The sequence below is a fragment of the Colias croceus genome, chromosome 3, assembly GCF_905220415.1.
Source record: "Colias croceus chromosome 3, ilColCroc2.1".
In the NCBI taxonomy this organism is placed as follows: domain Eukaryota; kingdom Metazoa; phylum Arthropoda; class Insecta; order Lepidoptera; family Pieridae; genus Colias; species Colias croceus.
In genome coordinates, this window is record NC_059539.1 from 5,373,582 (window position 1) to 5,392,333 (window position 18,752).

At 34.3% G+C, this 18,752-nt stretch overlaps 2 protein-coding genes across 3 annotated transcripts; one reads left to right on the plus strand and one right to left on the minus strand.

Annotated features, from left to right (window-relative positions):
- Positions 1–196: 196 nt before the first annotated feature.
- LOC123705994 (cell division control protein 6 homolog) lies at positions 197–5,825 on the plus strand. The gene is made up of 8 exons (XM_045655114.1): positions 197–396; positions 655–823; positions 900–972; positions 1,358–1,529; positions 1,713–1,879; positions 2,046–2,341; positions 2,491–2,809; positions 3,376–5,825. Exons 2-8 carry the CDS (start codon positions 670–672, stop codon positions 3,587–3,589), a joined length of 1,395 nt encoding a protein of 464 aa, XP_045511070.1. The 5' UTR covers positions 197–396; positions 655–669; the 3' UTR covers positions 3,590–5,825.
- A 3,847-nt stretch (positions 5,826–9,672) lies between these two features.
- LOC123705996 lies at positions 9,673–17,956 on the minus strand. Of its 2 annotated transcripts, none has more exons than XM_045655118.1 (5): positions 17,825–17,956; positions 16,693–16,798; positions 13,177–13,337; positions 10,324–10,563; positions 9,673–10,132 (listed from the first exon to the last, which is right to left on the minus strand). In XM_045655118.1, exons 2-5 carry the CDS (start codon positions 16,796–16,798, stop codon positions 9,974–9,976), a joined length of 666 nt encoding a protein of 221 aa, XP_045511074.1. In that variant the 5' UTR covers positions 17,825–17,956; the 3' UTR covers positions 9,673–9,973. The 2 variants fall into 2 exon arrangements, with proteins under 2 accessions (XP_045511074.1, XP_045511073.1); XM_045655117.1 differs by having other exon boundaries at positions 17,819–17,950.
- Between the last annotated feature and the right edge of the window lie 796 nt (positions 17,957–18,752).

Here is an 18,752-nt window from a genome sequence, read left to right on the forward strand (position 1 = left end):
AACTAAGATGCTCGTGCGCGCCCGCTCTAAGGTTGGGAAGCATTGGGAAGGTGTTGGCACGTCCAAGGCACGTCCGTAACCTAATTCATAATCACTCTGTGGGCTGTTACGTCAAATTTCGAATATTCTCTTGTCTTTGTATTTCGACTTCTATTGACTTCAGTCTGAGTATAGGTACCTAATACCTATATGTTGCTTCAGTCAGGTTTCGCGCCAAATGCCAATTCGTTCTTCAGACTTCACTGTTTTTTACAGATTTATTTTTATTTATAAATTATTAGGTGAATTCCATGTAGTGTTTTACAAAGTTAATTATGAAAACATACCAAGTGTCCTAACAAGTGAAAAACGTATCTACTGGTTTAAATAAAACATATTCGAAGTAGTGAAGAATAGGTTAGTGCCACTATATTAAAAGTTCTACAGTCTGAACTCGTATCACAGATTCTAGAAACCTTAAAAATTACCATTATATATTACCATTATCTTTCAATACTCTTTCAATAGCATTCAATTCATTCCATTCCAAACATGTACAACCACACATAAAAATTACCATTTTATTGATATGTAGTGCATTATTGCTGACATCTATCTTGGAGGAAAGGCATCTATATGAAATATTCCAACTAAGAGGGTGCTTACTCCTTACAGGTATAAAAATATCTAATGGCTACCCTACAGTCTACAATTCCTTTTAAGCAGCGCAAAAGAACATGTCTGGGCAACAAAAATAAGGCAAATATCGAAAATGAAAATATTTTGAATATTGACTGTGCCACACGGAAAAAGAGAGTGTCTAAAAATATTTTAACTGATGATGGTGAGTGAGGTGACACAATGTCAATATCCCAATTTAATTATAGGTATTTATTTATGTAATAAAAATTTTATTACAGATAATTGTTCACCACCAAAGATTACTAAGACAAAAAACATTACCAAAGACCAAAATCAAGATGATGTTACCGAGTAAGTGAATATCAATTTTTTATTCCATCCTGAATAAATGTCCTGTAACATTTTATTGAGATCTTGTATGTGTAGTGACATCAGTGTTATCATTTTATTGTGAACTAGCTTTCCACCCGCAGCTTCGCTCGCGCAGTCAAAGAAAAACCCGCATAGTTCCTGTTCCCGTGGGATTGCCAGGATAAAACCTATCCTATGTCCCGGGGTAAAAAGTAGTCTATGTCCTTTCTCGGGTATCAAAATATCTCTATACCAAATTTCATGCAAATTGTTTAAGTAGTTGAGTAACAGACAGATAGACAGACAGAGTTACTTTCGCATTTATAATATTAGTATGGATAGTATGGATTACATGGAACATAATTATTAATATTGAATCTTTTAGAGGTGCTGATATTTCATTGCAACCCTTAACAAGTAGAGAGAAGGAAATTGATTTTCTGGATTCATTTTTGACTGAAAATCTTGACAAGGAAAAATCTGCATCATTATATATTTCTGGACAACCGGGGACAGGCAAAACAGCCAGTTTGTCTTATATTTTACAATTAAAAAAGGTAATTAAATAAACTTTATACTTGTTAATTTCTATTAATCTTATACAATGTGTATTTATATACATTACATAAATTTGATAGGCTCATTTTCCTTGGTGGAATAATGGTCAGCTTTTTGTCTCACTTAAAACTGTAAATAACTAAGATTCAACATAACATATATCTTATAATGTTTCATTACAGTTCAAAGAAGGGTATAAACAAGTTTATATAAATTGTACAATGGTCAAATCTGCTGCAAGCATTTATAGTAGGTTTTGTAAAGAATTACAACTGAAAACATCAGGAACAAGTGAAAAGGCATGTCTTAATGCAATTGAGAAATATTTTACCAAAGAACACAAAATGATGTAAGTTTTTGTTACCTATATTTTTAGTGTAGTACCTGTAGTGATTTGTTACCTATATTTTTAGAGTTCTTCACTAGGAGCATTTGGATCTAGGGCCTTGGGCAGAAATATATATTTTAATTACATGTTTTATTCTTTTATTCAATTTATAACCTTTTATTCACAGCCTCCTAGTTTTAGACGAAATAGACCAATTAGATAGTAAGAGACAATCTGTCTTATATACAATATTTGAATGGCCTGCTCTTCCTGATTCACGGATTGTATTAATAGGCATAGCAAACGCCTTAGATCTGACAGAGAGGACACTTCCTCGGCTACAAGCTAGATGCTCTTTAAGGCCTTTGACCCTACATTTCGCCCCATACACAAAGCAGCAAATTATAAACATTTTTACGAAAGTTTTAGCAAATCAGGATAAAACAAATGTTTTTTCACCACCGGCTTTGCAAATGTTGGCAGGTAAGATTTACTTCAATTAAACATACATTTAACAGATACTTTGCCTTTTATATTTTATTTTAATTGTAACAATAATTTTCTGCAATAGTATTATTTCTGCTGAATTTAAACTGTTGAAAATTAAGACATTCGCATAATAATATTTGCAGCTAAAATAGCTGCAGTGTCAGGAGATATGAGAAGAGCCCTGGACATAGGACGCAGGGTTATAGAAGTAGCTAAACGCAGTAAATTTGCTGAACATAAATCAGTGGACACTATCATGAATGACTCTACCGTAACTGTAGAATTAAAACAAGTTCTGGAAGTCTTAAATGATGTTTATGGGGGTTCTAGGACGATTGATACAGATGTAGAGGAAGGAATGCCGATGCAACAGAAATTAATACTTTGTAGTTTGTTGTTAATGCTCACTAAAGGCAGAAACAAAGAAATTGTTATGGGCAAACTACATGATGTCTATAAAAAGTAAGTTATCATAATTATTATGTACATAGTGATTTCCAGCATATTATAATTTCAAAAATTACAGGAACATATATTTTATTTACTTTTTTGCAACTTCATTTTGAAAATGTTGCTAAAAATTGTCACAACGCGTCATGGTCAAATTAAAAGATTATACCGCGAAAGTCACGTTATGGTTCCAATAAAACCCTCATGACTCGTGACAATCATAGATAGACTTCAATGCTAAATAAATGCATATTGTCAACAATTTCGTACTCAATGAGCACAGGTAGTTTTTAAATTTTACGTCACAAAGGTCTTGTATTGACATAATTCACAGGCTAGAAAAGGGCAAAGCCTACTTTTCGTTTTTTTTAAGCTATTGCATAGCTTCTATCGCGGGCCTTGAGCGCGGGGACCGAATCGAGAAATTCCGTAACGAAAAAACCTCACGCTCCCCACTCCGTCGGGCGGAGGTGTGGCTTGAAGGCATAGCATGCAATAGCTTTACCACGGCAGTCCCCGAGTGCCACGCGTCGTTTGGAATATCCTAAATACATAATATGTATATGTATATATTACAGGGTGGCGGCGTCCCGCAACATAGCAGCGTTGGACATGAGCGAGATGTCGGGCGCGTGCTCGCTGCTGGAGGCGCGCGGCGCGCTGCGCGTGTGCGCGGGCGCGTCCCGGGCGCGCCGTCTGCGCCTCAACTGGGACGAGAGCGAGCTGGCTGCTGCGCTCGCTGACAAGCCGCTGCTCTCCGCTATACTCGCTAACCACCATGTGCTGTCTTAGCAAAAGTTGTGCAACTAGAACTAGCACTGTGCAACGCAGCTGCTCTCTGCCATAGTTGCTCACCACCATGTGCTGTCCTAGCACCACTAGTGCAACTAGTACTAGTACTGTGAAACGCCGCTGATCTCCGCCATTCTACCTAATCACCATGTGGTGTCCTAGCAAAACTTGTGCAACTAGAACTAGCACTGTGAAACGCAGCTGCTCTCTGCCATAGTTGCTCACCACCATGTGCTGTCTTAGCAACACTAGTGCAACTAGTACTAGTACTGTGAAACGCCGCTGCTCTCTGCCATAGTTGCTCACCACCATGTGCTGTCTTAGCAACACTAGTGCAACTAGTACTAGTACTGTGAAACGCCGCTGTTCTCTGCCATAGTTGCTCACAACCATGTGCTGTCCTAGCAACACGAGTGCAACTATTATAGTACTAGTGCTATGTAACGTAAATGAAGTGACACGGATATGGTATGGTATATACAAAGTACACTTTGTAATATTAGTGTTAATAACCAAAATGACACGGATTGGGTATACATATAATATGTATATTAGTTATTCCTTAGAGAGTATATCAATTGAATCGTTGTCTGATATACATTAAGGTGTATATCAGACTAGAGCGAGCTCACCGTCGCGCTCGCTGGCAAGCCCCTGCTCTCTGCCGTACTCGCTAATCAGCATGTGCTATCCATAAGCTATAGCAACTTTTTTTTCTATAGTGAGTAGGCATACCCAGAGAGCAAATATTCGAATAGATATTAATCATAAGATCAAGTTTTACATTGAGAATTAATAATCAACGAAATTTTACTTTTACCTACCTCTAGTTATTAGCACTCTTTTAATCCTCAATGTACTTTTATTTATTCTTTTATATTATGACTTGCCATTTCTTACCATTTTCTTACGAAAAACCTTTTTCACTTTGATCTTATAATTAGACAAATTAGGCAATAAGTATTGCTTATATGCATTTATTCATTTTCTGAATTAAATTAAGTTTTAAGTTATTATAAGGTAATTTTGAGGCGATCTCATTTATGTATTTTGACGACTTTTAATTTTACTACAATTTTTAGAGTATTGGTAATGTAGAATTGACACACCATTTAAGTTTAATGTCTTTGGAAGTGTTGAATTATTAATTAGTTCTTGTAATTTTTAGAATTGTGTAAGTTATTGTGTTATGTTAAAAGTTGACCTATTGAATTTGCTGACTAATTGTTACTGTTTATTTATATAATACATACGGAAGCAAAAATGAAATGTCATAGTAAACAAATTTTAAATTAATGATTACAGTTATATTAGTTGGCACAAAAAATGGGTCAATTTGTGGGAGATTGTGTTAATTTTGTTGATGAAAAGTATGTTATCATCAAATGTGGTGTGTTTTGATTGTATATTTGTTACGTTAATAATGAAGTAGTGAATAGAAAATAAGAGGCCTTAAAATAAATTGTTGACATTGAATGCTGAATATTTGCTATGTATTTACATTTTACTTTGTTTTTATCGTAAGGACTAGGAACCATATTCAATAGAGAAACAGAGGGTTATGATTTCATTTAATCAGGCATTTTTTTTAGAATGTCATTATATTATGTATATAGTATATTTTCAGCTCACCTATTAATTTGCATACCGTGTATCTTTTCTTATGTTACACAACAAAGGCTAAATATACACTTCCGAAAATGATATAATTCGTATTATTTATGGTACATGCTAATTTGTTTGCTTTTGTGCATATTAATGTGTTTGTTATTTATAATAGTAGGTAGTTATTGCGTAAACGGTGCATATATTTTATTAAATTTCTCTTCATAATAATTATGTTTTACAAAACTGCAATTTATGATAATGCAACGGGGAACTAGCTCTAAACATTATCAAACTCTCTCGAAATCACTCATAATTATTATGTTAAAATTTTGAATACTTAAGTATTTTACCATTAAAATGACATGTGTGCAATTATCATGTTACATATTGTTATGAAAACATTAATTTTTAAATGAATTGTGTCTTACTTTTATTTAGGTAAAAAAAATAACTGTAAATTAAACGCCTTTTTCTCTGAAATTTTGATTGATATCACTGACATTTTGATCTTATTTAATTGAGTAGGTACATATAAAGAAATAAATGTTTCTCTTTTTTTTTGTCATTATATTATTACGTATGTTGTGTGTTTACAAAAAGTACAATTAATAAATGTTTTTTATCTACATTTTAAAGCGTTTTATTGTTCCTTTAGCAAGTAAAAAGATACGCCCTTGGTTATATTTTAGTTTTATATACATTACCGTACCGATAATTCTGAGAAGCAAACCAAAAAATAACTCCAAATATTGTTGACCTAAAATTATTTATTTCTGTGGCAGAATAGGAGTTTTCTTATACATAATTTTGTCTAAGTATTTCTATTTGTTATAAAATTAAACGTTAAATACATATAAAATTGAAGATTTACCTACCTTAGACCTAATGACGTTCCTAATAATTGTAGCTCTCTAACTTAGCTCTATATCGACAAACTTTGAGTTTCTATAGAATAATCGTTTTACGACATCAAATATAAAATATTACAATCCAAATTTTTACCGAGATTAGGAGATAAAAAACTGGAAGTAATGTGAAGCAATACTTAGTGGCAATTATTAGTTTTGTTTGATATACTTAATATAATCATGAAATGTACCGATAATGGATACATAGTTTATTTAACCACAAAGTTGTTGTTTTTGTGGAATTTGAGAATGTATCTTATGCGAAAGTACGGTTTAAAAATTCTATAAAGTTTATAAAAATATGAGAATGGATGAAAAATATTTGTTACCTTTACAATAAAACCACTGAACCGATTTGTTAAATAGTTAGTGTAAACCGTAGATCCTATCTACTAATATTTTGAACGCAAAAGTTTGTCATAGTGTTTGGATGTATATTAGCCAACCGAAATTTAAACATATAAGTATACAGAGACTGTGATCTATTTATCTCTGTACAAAATTGCACACAGATCCGATCAGCTATTTTTGCACGAATGTGAACGAACATATAGGTAGGTACTTACATATATTTTTTTGTAACTACTAACGTTTTACCTATTAGTATAAATTTACATGCGACACTAACATTATTAATTTATTTACGTATTATATTCATGCTCTACTAATCTACTGCATGGCTGTCCTAACTACTCTTCACCTCTACTCTACCTAACTAATTTCTCTGCATAAGTCTTCTTGTCTGGAAGAAATCGCTATGCAGCGATGAGCCCGCCAATTTATAATTAGATGATGTTTTATAAATTCTTATAATCTAAGGGATTTAAGGTATGAAATCATATTTGTTAGGTACCATAGGTATTATATGATCCCTATGTGAATTAAATTATTAATTATTATTTATCAGTTAACTAGATTATCGTTTTCAGTATTTAGGTAACTAGGTATTATTTAGGAAATTTTAAAACATAGTTTCAGCAACATCAAAATTAATCTCAACCAACTGTAGTGGCTCCGTGGTAATAACAAAGGTTACGGGTACCCTTCAAATAAGGAACTAACGGCCGAATACTGAAACGCCACTCAAATATTTAAGGGCTGCTTAAACGTTTGAGCAGCTCTTGAACTTTGTTTTCGTATTCTCAAAAGTCAATTTTAAGTATCTCTCAAATTTAAGTGCACCTTAAATTAAGTTGTGCTCAAAGTCCACTTAAGCGTCTTATTCACGGTCCATCTTGACGTACGTCCCGCCAAGGTCATACACGATGCACGACGCATATTCACGGTCCATCCCCGCTGTACGTCAGCTCAAGGCTGCCAGTGTTGCCACCGAAGTATCAAGCTACCCACCAGAAGAGACCTCTGAAACCACCAGAAATCCACTGTGCTGGATGTATAAAGAGTAAATAAATATTTTTAAAAATGTGTTTTTTTGTACTTTTTGCAGTACCTAAGAATTTTTCATTATTTTTAAATGAATTATATGAATCCAAACATTCCAAATCTAAATTTATTTCAAGAGCTCATTTTTAATTAATTTTTAATGAAGCTCGGTTTCTCTCTTCCCGCCACTTCACATTCATGACCGAAAAGACTCTTTCAGTAAATGCTGAAGTGGCGGGAACAGAGAGTATAATATAGCTAATCATTTTTTTTAAACAAACAAATTCGTTAGGACATTTTTTTAAAATAAATTGCCATTTTTCTGCAGTGGACTTTTGCATAAAATCTTTGTTATTCAACAATTCGCCTTGGAGTTCTTTTAAAATAATAACTTCTGAATATAAACTGTCCATGTGTACTAGGTTGATCCAAAAGTAATGATAATTGGGTATTTCCTGTGTACATAAAAATATAAAATAACTGTTTCTTGCTTGCTCATGTACTCACTACGTTATCACAAAACTAAACTAACTACTAAGTTATCACAAAAAAATCATATCAATAGGCCACGTTTCCAAGTATTTACATTAATTTCTGTTGGCAACACTGATCTGCTGTACAGCAAGCCTATTCACGATCAAGCATGCACGATGCACGATGCGCTTGCACGACGTTCGCGGTGGTGGGGATGCTCGCTGGACGAAAAATTCGTCGTGCACATCCAGCAACGTAATAATAATAATTATTGACGTACGTCAAGACTATTCACGGTCGTTTTGCGTCGTGCATCGTGTATGACCTTGGCGGGACGTACGTCAAGATGGACCGTGAATACGACGTTTTAGTTTAAAATTCGTATACAGGAACGCTACTCAACACTATTTAACTGTCAAATGAACTGTCAAACTGATTTGAGCAGCCCTTAGATTTGAGAACGGTCGCAAGGTCCCTCAAATCAAAACAAATCTATTAAAACTTGGATTCCTCGTGTAGAAAAGTGATAAAATGTCTTTATCGTCATTATCTTCGCTTTCGTTTTACCTTTTAGGCACAGTACCCTAAAAAGTACTTGTAATAAACTATTTATAAGTTGAGATTTTCAGATGATAAGTGGTCACAAGGGTTACACATTCATTATCACTAGTTACAGACAACAGTTGCCCTGGCTCTGTATGTTATAGGGGTGCATATGAGCAAAGTATTTCATGCTACGTAAAGAATAATATAGTATTTTATTGTTCATGTGGGTACAATACTTTTTTATCACTTCCAAGAGCATATCTTTCTCAGCAGGTGTATAATTAGATCCACGTTTCTTCTTATCCTCCATCGTGAATCAGTTATTAGGATTTTAATAATAAAATAATGGTCAACTGAAATTCACTCCACTAATGAAATGTTTAAATTATCGCGCGTAACAATGTCATTACACTTGACGATGAAATGACACTTGACGTTCCAATCTACGTCAAACGTATCCAGAAAATTTTCTTTTTTTAAGACGTCTTAAATAAATATTTAACTTATTTTTACGTAAAAAGACATATAATTTCAATAGTAATTCAAACCATAATTACATTATGCTGATACATTTCAAATAATTTATAGATATATTCATATTCATTCAAACAAGACTGCGTAAAACGAATACAAGGCGTGACCTAAATTATTTTGTAATAGAGAACATGCTGATTACAATTTTTCTAGCAGGATGTTGCCATTATGTAAACATTTGAGGACTGCTTGCCTAATCACGGTTTCAAATTGCTTGAGTGGCGTTTGTGTATAGCAGTTAAATTTACGGGATGCTTATCTTTAAGTTGCAATTAGATGAGTTTGAGATTTGAGTGGCGTTTCAGTATTCGGCCGTAAGTATCAGAAATTCGGGGTAACTAGGTACAAGATTAAAAGACTTTAAAAATTTAAATATTTATATTCAATTATTATGTAATTATATCTGCATATTATACACATCCTACTGCTACAATGGGAGAAGAAGAACAAAATAGCAGGAAACTGATGCTAGTTTAGTTTTTTATTTTCTAAGAACAGAGAAAGTTCGATGGTGGATATGACTGTATTTGGCTTACTTGATGTATTATTATCCAGTCTAAATTTACAATAGTTAAGAAGTTTTGTAATCAGGTTAGTAACCTCCATAAAGGTAATAAATAAAATCACACCTTGGTCATAATTTTATTATTTATTTCTAATATGTATACATAAGTTACGTTACCCTATTTTGTGCATTAAAAATTTTTACAACAAAATCTGAACGAGAAGTTACAAAGAAACAATAGTTACAAATTTTGCATTGTCGTGTCGATAACTTTCGCTATATCTACATTACTGTTTCAATATAAAACTTCAGTAGTGTAAATAGTCACTCGCAATCATAATAAATAACTTAAATATAATGTTAGCCACTGGATTTTGTACAATGACAGCCAACTAAAGCGCTGACCGTTTGTCAGGATTAGACGTGTTATAGACGGAGAGTGGGATTGCGCGACCGGACGAAGTTCAAGAGTTCGTCGCTGTCTTCGCACACGAAAGGTTTCACGTGGTGGCAAGCCACATCGTGCCATTTGATACCATCATTGTAGAAGTTGTTCAAGATTGCTAAACAAGATTCATCGTTGCCCTGAAAATAAATAAAAATATTTAAACTGTAGAACTTGTGAACTAATAGAATAATTCGACTAATATAATGATTTAAGGAGGTGCCTACATCTGAATGAAATAAAGGTTTGAATAATTGTAAGGTTTACATAATATAAAATTAGTTACTGATTTTGAGGTAAAAAATCATCATTTGCAGACATCGAAACTTACTTGAGCAGCCTCGCGGTTGTCGGGTTGTTGCTGGCCGTAGCCGCCGGTGTAGGACCAGTCCCCGGTGTTGCGTTGAGTGGTTGGTCCAATTTTAGCTCCTGAGCCAGACCAGAACCAGCCGTTCACATTAGGGGGCTGGAGGTCTGGGCGGTCACAGCCGGCGAAGTTACATTTACGACCAGACGTCCAAATGTAACGCACGTTTCCACGAGCGATCCTTTGCTTCACAAATTCATTTTCCTAAAAACAAATGATACATATTAAAAACTAGCCATTATCTACAACGACACCTATTAGCATAGCACTCATATTAACAACAGCGATGATGTGAAATCGGTTACAAAGAAGTGATTACGAAGGGAAGTCTACCTCCGTCGTACGTTTCCGGCTAAAGTGGGCAACACGGCTACAGAGGTATGTATGCCATGTGCTACTTGTCCGGTGCGTGCGCCTTATGAGATCGACGCGTTATCGTAAGTGACGCAGCAGGCCATTGCACCCCTTTCACGGATTCTCCACGCTCTACAAACCGATCAATCTATTGAATGCATCCTCATAAATATGCAGTCGTAACAATAACTATCTGTTTGCTTAACGTGTTCATTAATTTCTGTCACTAAATATGATATGTGAGCTGGGTATCTAATTCATCGACCAGGAAAATGAATAACAATGGGTTGGTTACGTGCATTGACATCGACTAACCGCGGCAGGAAGCGTTTGGAGAAACATTGTTACGTTGATATTTTCTTGCTTACCCATAACGCGGATGAACATAACAATACTTAATTATAGTATCAGAGATGCTTTAGGTATAGAGAGAGCGAGTTCACTTCATTCAGATGAATACGAGGAACTTGAAGTAACACTTTTGTAATGTAATTCCGGGGTAGATGGCCATAAGGTAGAGATGGCCTATCGAAATATTTCAGTGATTCGCTCAGTAATTATTACTGTTTAACGCTTAGTTCGCTGCTCGTCGTGCGTGAGGACAAAAGTACGGCAAAATATTAAGCGAAAAACAAAGAAAATATAAGTAAATCCTTTGTTTTTTGATTCAAATAGCTTGAATATTTTTTAGATGTCAACTATTTTGTGGAATTGTGGTGTTGGTTTCTTAAAATAATGGTGATATTTGTCTTTGTTGTAAAGTATACGAGCAGTGCTACGTTATAACCTCAAAATAATTTGCTTCAAGTCATTACTTGTTTTAGTTTTTGTTGTGGCCATCTCTCCTGGAATATAAGGACAGATGGCCAATTCTAGTCGGTATATGATGGCCATAGTGTAATAGTATAAAAATCACGTTTTGCACAAATAATTGATTTATTTTTAGATTTATTTTAAATGCCTTATAGAAACAGGAAAAAGGCAGTGGCTGTGAAAGGTCTGAAAAATCGCTAAAAGCAGCTGTTAATGCATAAACGTACGCGTGGCAGGACTCCAGTACCAAATACCTAAACTTTTTTAGGCATTCATTAGAAAGAAGAATAAAGAAATATAATTCCTTTAACGATGGATCACGTGAGCGAATAGCCAACGAATAAGCCGAACATTTTAAATTATAGCATAAATTTGACCAACAAAATCAAAAAGCGGGATATGACTGGTAACAGATGTTCTAAAGCAGAAATAGTGATTATCCTTAGGAAGTCAAAAAGAGTTTTTTTTGGCTAGAGCCTAGAACCAACACTATGAAAAGATCAGAAGTTAATGCATACGTTACCCCCAAACTACTTATTTAACATGGATGAAGCTGAACTAAATCTTAACAGACATCCGGGACACGTGCTTGCTTAAAAATATTCTAAGTAAACCAGTCTCCAAAGTGACGTCAACTGAAAAGGCGGATACATCAACCAAAAAAAAAACGCGGCGAAGAAGAGAATATTATAAGACTTCAAACTAAAAATTAGACTTAGCCTTAGTCTTAGCCTAGAATTGAGTTATGGCCATCTTACCTCTAGTGCCATGGCCATCACGCCCGGACACCTCGGGAGAGATGGCCAATTGTGATTTTTAAAAAAATTTAATTAATTAGGTGATCTTATTAGAAATTGTTACTTTCATGTTCAGAATATCATAGCTGAATCTTCAAAGTTTAATAAAAAATAAATACAATCACAAAAACAAAAGTATTTCATTTCTGATAGAGCTTAGAAAAATCTATGGCCAACTACCCCGGACTTACCCTAAGTGATTACATATTATAAGCTTCATAATTTGTATGCATCATGATGGTATTAGGAATTCTTATACAGACAGTTATATGGCATAATTTAAATTTTATGTCTTAGCTGCAGTCTTTATGACTCTGTTTCGTAATTGCAAATTGCGATTGCCACATGCTAAATTATATAGGTAGGTATCTATTTGATACTTGAGAATGAGAAAGTGAGCGCATCACGACTGACCCTCTTGTGTAATATAAGTCTGTATCTGTGAAAGGATTATTCGACCATCTTCAGCTGATGTTATTGGTATTACACAATTAACTTATTGAATGACCTTTTAATGTGCATATAAGTTATAAAATTTTACGATAAACTCAATTCACTATGCGCTCAGTTTTCTTAATAGTTTTTTAAGATTTATTGTCTCTACTCAATAAAAGCTCCGAGAACGCTGCTTAAAGCTCTGCATCAATGTATGACATATTATTTTCTTCATTTATTTAGATAGGAATGATAGGCCACTAAGTATTGAGCACCTGATGAATATCTGTCTTAATGATGGGAACTTGCCTTATAAATTTTATTAAGCCATACTTGATACTTTAGAGTAGCAGTATGGCTTTAGATATTTGTCTATTATGTGCTTTTAAGATTATGTGTAATGCGCAAGAAGCTATACCTGAGGAGTTTCCAGCGACACGGCGTCCATACAGTGGCGACGGCAGATGTTCCTTGCGTCTAACCAGTCGACTTCCAAGTTGCGTGTAGGCGCGTGCTCCCAACTGAAGAAGTAGGAGTGGAGGACTCCGCGAGCATCTCTGTATGTTGAATGACGCACTCCTATGGAAAAAAAGTGCTTTTTTTATTACGGATGAAATGGGAAATATTAGAAAAAATTGACACTACTGGTGGTTGTTAATAATAGGGTAAATTAAAAAAAAAAACGGTCGTGCTGTAAATACCTACGTCACAAACAACGGACAACTTGTATGGTTAGTAAATTGTACGGGTTAGTAGTTCGCAACAATTTTATAAGATAGAATACATTTGATTGCACAGTAAAATCTTTTAAGCTTTGTATTTTGTACTGCTTTACTATATTTTGTTTTTTATAATGTAACGCATCATTGATATATTCATTGCTCCGAAGTCCAAGTCTCCAAACCACAACAAGGTTTCTCAGATCATTTTAACAATAGATCGATCACACGCATCGTTGCTACATACTAATTACAACAACGTAATACACAAAAGTGGAATGGGTAATTAAAAAGTAGGTAAATACCTAACTGGTTATTATATTTTCACACGTTTTTATTATCTCTTAGTTTTTAAGGCTAACGTATAACATTTTTAGAGATCTGAGACAAATGATAAAAATTCTAATGTGCCTATTAGTACGTCTATTCTGACTTGCGTGCCATGTAGCCATGTAGACAACGCTACCCATCCTTTTCCATCCTCACTAGGCTTAATGTCATGAATCCTATATAAAAAATCATATGATGAATTTACAAAATTAATCGTATATGTGGTGTACCTATTTAAGTAGGTATATCTACCAAATGAAAATTATCATTGGAAACTGTAATGAGGACACATTAGCGCAGGTTGATACCGTATTTTAACGAAATCAATGTTATTTTACTTGTATTGCATACAACTACGCCATGTTTCGTAACTAGAAAGCGTCCATTATGACCTTTCTCGATGTTTCGAATTTCGACTATGGAATATTATGCTTTTTGCAAATTACTTTCGTTACAGTTGTTACGTGCCGTCAGGTATCGTTAAGACTAAAGCAAGTTGCTTATGTAACAGTGAGCGGTTAAATGTCATATTATCTATTGTAAATTAATAATAAACAAGCCCGAAACGTATTGATGTAATAATGATTATTGTATGACACGTACGATTGAGGAATGAGGAATGTAGTTATGTAATGACGCGGAATGCTTTCTGTTACCATCATCGCAGCTATCAGAAAGTACGCGGCAAGTTTGGCAAGCGTCATATCTCATACAAGTCATAACATCGCTATTTAGGAGAAAGTTGTAGGTGGGTACAAGTCATTCATAAACGTATTTATCGCATTCGATGTGGTACAGGTGTGTTTTATAGATAGGTACCTGCAATTGCTTTTTTTATTATTTATGCGTAAGTATTAACTATTAAGTAAACAGGGTAAAAGGTATAAAAGTAGTGGTTACTTATAACTTCCGCTATTAAAATATTTCTCATTTAGTTTTAGATGCTAAGCTAGGTAAGCTAGGCAAGGCACCGAAACAATGGGCATTTTATGGTCACCATTTTAAAAGTCACGAAAATTTATGTAAATCACCTCTTTAACAATACACTTGAATAACGTCATTTTATCTGAATGATGTTCAATTGTCCGAACGCTCCCACATGAAATCGTCGTCGGAAACGCCCTCAGTGATGGTACAAACCGTACAAACATTGCATTGCGAAAGCTTTAGGGTCCTACTATGTTTTTCCTTGTGGGAATAAGGATTCATTTAAATAATGATCTAGAATGTAATATAATTTAATAAGCATATCGTTATATTTTGTGCGTAAAACCTACTTCTATGTACTTTAATAATTTAGCTAATTATTCACTTTCTATGCTAGCTTCTCTTCATAATTAAACGATTTTCCTTTTCGTAATACTATTTTTAAAAGAGGAAAGAGCTGATGCTGTTTTTGTTTGTTTGAATTTAATAGGCGGAGTAGAGTGGAGCAATTTGTAAAATTCTATTACCAGCAGAATTCCTTTCCGTCCAGAATAGGTTATACCGTTATAGGATAGCTTATACATATTTTCTTTGTTTTCTTTTCTTTTCGTTCTCGAGCGACAAGTGTAATTTCAGAAAAGTACCTATGTAACTTAACTTTTAGTACCAATGTTTTATGGATAAACGAGTATAATAACGACACGAAAGACGTTAGGAGATGATATTCCGTATACTTCATTACCTACCGTACTAATTTACAAAGAGGGTTCAATTCTAATATAATAAGTAAAGAGGAAACGAGCATCTTCAGAAATGTTGCCCAGGAGCATATAAAATGAAAATGCTAAGAATTTATCGCCAGTGTCTATTTAGAATACTTTTAGTCACCTTAAGTAGGTATTGTTGATTTGATGGATTATTGGATAACATTTGAATTATCTTGAAATACATTTTTATGCAATATGATATTAAAAAGTACTTGACCTATATACTTTTGAATGTACGAATGCTTTAAGAAATAAATAGCGATGTTAGTGCCATCAGTTCGTATTAGGTACAGCAATTAGACTACAAGGTGAGCCACCAGTCACCAAGTCTAAGCCGTGAGTGTTCTTGTGCAAGACCCTACGAGCTCGTGACCATTGCACATCTCTTTATCCAGCTGAAAGGATTTGTTTCATGTACATGACCTCTATGCTATTCTTAGCGCTACGGAACTTTAATTTCGTATAGCGTAACACTTTTTAATAGATTAAGGGATAAGACTGTAAATATTTTAGAATTCACTCTAAACATTTTTTGATCCGACTATGACAATAGAGCAAAAATGTTTAAAAAGAAACAAATGTTGTGTCGGTGTCACTTATATTAATTATCTGTAATTTCCTATTTATAACGATAACTTAATCCTACAATAAATCTCCCTACGGTCAAAGTATATAAAAGTTTCCTAGGTCATCCTCTGATGACGATCATCACTTGAACATAGGTGAGTGCAGGATACAAAGCTCAAGGCAGTCTTAAGCCGGCTACTCACGTAGGTACTTGCCACAGGGGCAATATTTGAACCTAAGATTTGAACAATCTCGGTTGGTCGGTGGTCCTCTAAATTGCCCCTGCTTGACTACACACCACAATTAAGGCGCCAATTAAGGGTGCAATTCCAATATTGTCCCTGCTGCAGGTAGGTGAGTAGCCGGTTTTATGCTTACGCAGTGTAGGTATAATCTAAAGCTTACGCACTGACCACTCTACAGCAATATTTAAAAGGTAAATATGAAGAATAAAAATAAGACTGGAATTTGAGGGTTATTTTCTCATACGAAATTACTATTATTGAACAAGAAATCGAATCCAATTATGGAATTATAGATCATAATCTAAACATTTTCGCCCCACAAACTAGGTGAATTTTCACGTAATTATTTATTAATTTTGGAAATAATATTGCCACATACTATTAGCGCAACTTCTAGGGTCAGGAAGAGCCAAACGTCTCTGTGCTTCTGCGACGCAGAAAACCGCTAGCAGTGCGACTGCAGCCAGGTAGCTGTGCCGGCTCATCTGTAACAAATTATAGGGAAATGATTATCTGAACCAGATTTCAGGGAACTTAATTTAATTATGTTTCATCTCTATGAACATTGTAAACAACACTTGAAGACAAGCGATTCAATGAGTGCACAGATTTGTTAATGAACTAGTTACCAATTCAATTTTTTTACAATTTTTTAAAACCAGTCCGACATCATTCTTACATTCTGATTATCAACAGAAGTTCAGTAGGTATAACTAGTACTACTAGATACTGCATTTTAATTCACACTCAGTTCTCACATACGTACTACAAGTTTTTAAGTCTTATAAAATACTTATATACGATTTGAGTCAGATTTTGTTAATTCGATTTGTATAAAGGAAAGTGGTCAATCAGCTGTTTTGATGCCAGTTAATGAGTTCACTTTCTTTTATTAATGCAGTTAACGATGGTCGAGGACAATCGATACGTGAGATGAATTTATTTTGTTGTTTGTGTTTGTGAAAGCAAAACCCGCCTCACTGACCTCCTTGCGTGAAAAGGTGCTCCGCGCGAGAAATCGTCGATTTGGGACGCATTTTATGGTACGGAAAGCTGTGAGGCTTTTATGTTAAAAAGCCGAAAGCGAATATGTCTATAGAAACTTAAACTATAATATAAAAACTGGAACTAAATTTTTGATGTAACAAAACATCTAACAAATTTAACAAGTAGGTATTGAAACCTTACTCCTCCGGCATTTTGATTTTGGGATGCGCTTCACAAATAATATTATGTATGTGTTAATGTGTATCACAAATTATCATATCAAAAAAAATTCTAAATAACTTACGATAAACAATTTATAAAATTATTTCCTTTATAATAATAACTAAAATATTTTAGGAAGCTTAAAATTTAAGATAATTCCCAAATTGACCAAAACGTCGGTCTTTTCAATTACTTAATTCTTAAATCACACACAATCAAGACGTCGACCAGTGAATCGAGCAATTTTTAAAATTAACACCACTATGAATTGATGAGTACATGCAACTTGTGCGTACCTCTACCTTGTATAGTTGATGGGATTGTTTGATTGCGGGAAGGTTCGCGTACGTGTGCGGTACGCAATTCTAGTGCGTCGGACGCGGCGGTATCAGAACAACTGGCGCAGGCGCTGCCGTCCTCTCTAATTAAGACTCCGACATTCATTCACTTTCACTTCCAATATTATGATGATGAGAGAAGATCCGTCCGCTCGTCCCTCTCTTTCTGTACATTAAAAGTACCTACGGGTAATTGCAATTTGCAAAGACCTTCTGGAGGTCGTAGCCGGATATAAACATGAATTTACATACCTAATACTGACTACACCTAGAGCAGGTACTTGCGCTTGTGAAGTTGTAGAGTATTCGTTGTATTATGGAGATTTTATCTTAATGAATGATGAATATACTCAGGTATAGTAAGTATGTACATTTAAGTGTTAATAAATTTTATTGCCTTTTTTATTTCACTACTTTCTTTCTCTCTTGCGCCAATATTAAAGAATATGTGGAAATTCTTGAATTTTCGAAGAAAATGCAGTAAGTAAGTATTGTGCGTGCGTCACAGTGCGTCACAGCAAAAATCTTATATTTTTAGAAACCTCTATTCCATTTTAAAAGATTATTTTTGTATTATTATCCACTTTTACCTTACATAATTAGGTAAGTAAGTACTTATTGCAGTATTGGCGAACTTCTTTTTATCTCCCGGTTGCATGTATGGAGAGCCACCGCTATTCTCTTTTTCAAATAAAATATAGTCAGCTATTATTTAACTCTAATTTCTATAATCATATAAATTATAAACCCACTCAATTGTTTTTATGTAATAAGTAGACATAAGTACATGGAAAAAAAACGAACAGACAAACTGGAAAATAAATACAGTTTATCAATGTTTTAGGTACATATTATTAAACCAAAAAACTGTAAGTAGTAGTTACTTAGTACT

What these genes read in the sequence shown, in the direction of transcription:
- LOC123705994 (XM_045655114.1), top strand. Translation starts at nt 670, where the DNA reads ATGGCTACCCTACAGTCTACAATTCCTTTTAAGCAGCGCAAAAGAACA. An exon ending in ACCAAAGAACACAAAATGAT is followed by an intron (nt 1,880 to 2,045) that starts GTAAGTTTTTGT and finishes TTTTATTCACAG; the next exon opens with CCTCCTAGTTTTAGACGAAA. An exon ending in GGCTTTGCAAATGTTGGCAG is followed by an intron (nt 2,342 to 2,490) that starts GTAAGATTTACT and finishes TAATATTTGCAG; the next exon opens with CTAAAATAGCTGCAGTGTCA.
- LOC123705996 (XM_045655118.1), bottom strand. Translation starts at nt 16,798, where the DNA reads ATGAGCCGGCACAGCTACCTGGCTGCAGTCGCACTGCTAGCGGTTTTC. An exon ending in TGTCGCTGGAAACTCCTCAG is followed by an intron (nt 10,564 to 13,176) that starts GTATAGCTTCTT and finishes ATTTGTTTTTAG; the next exon opens with GAAAATGAATTTGTGAAGCA. An exon ending in ACAACCGCGAGGCTGCTCAA is followed by an intron (nt 10,133 to 10,323) that starts GTAAGTTTCGAT and finishes ATTTATTTTCAG; the next exon opens with GGCAACGATGAATCTTGTTT.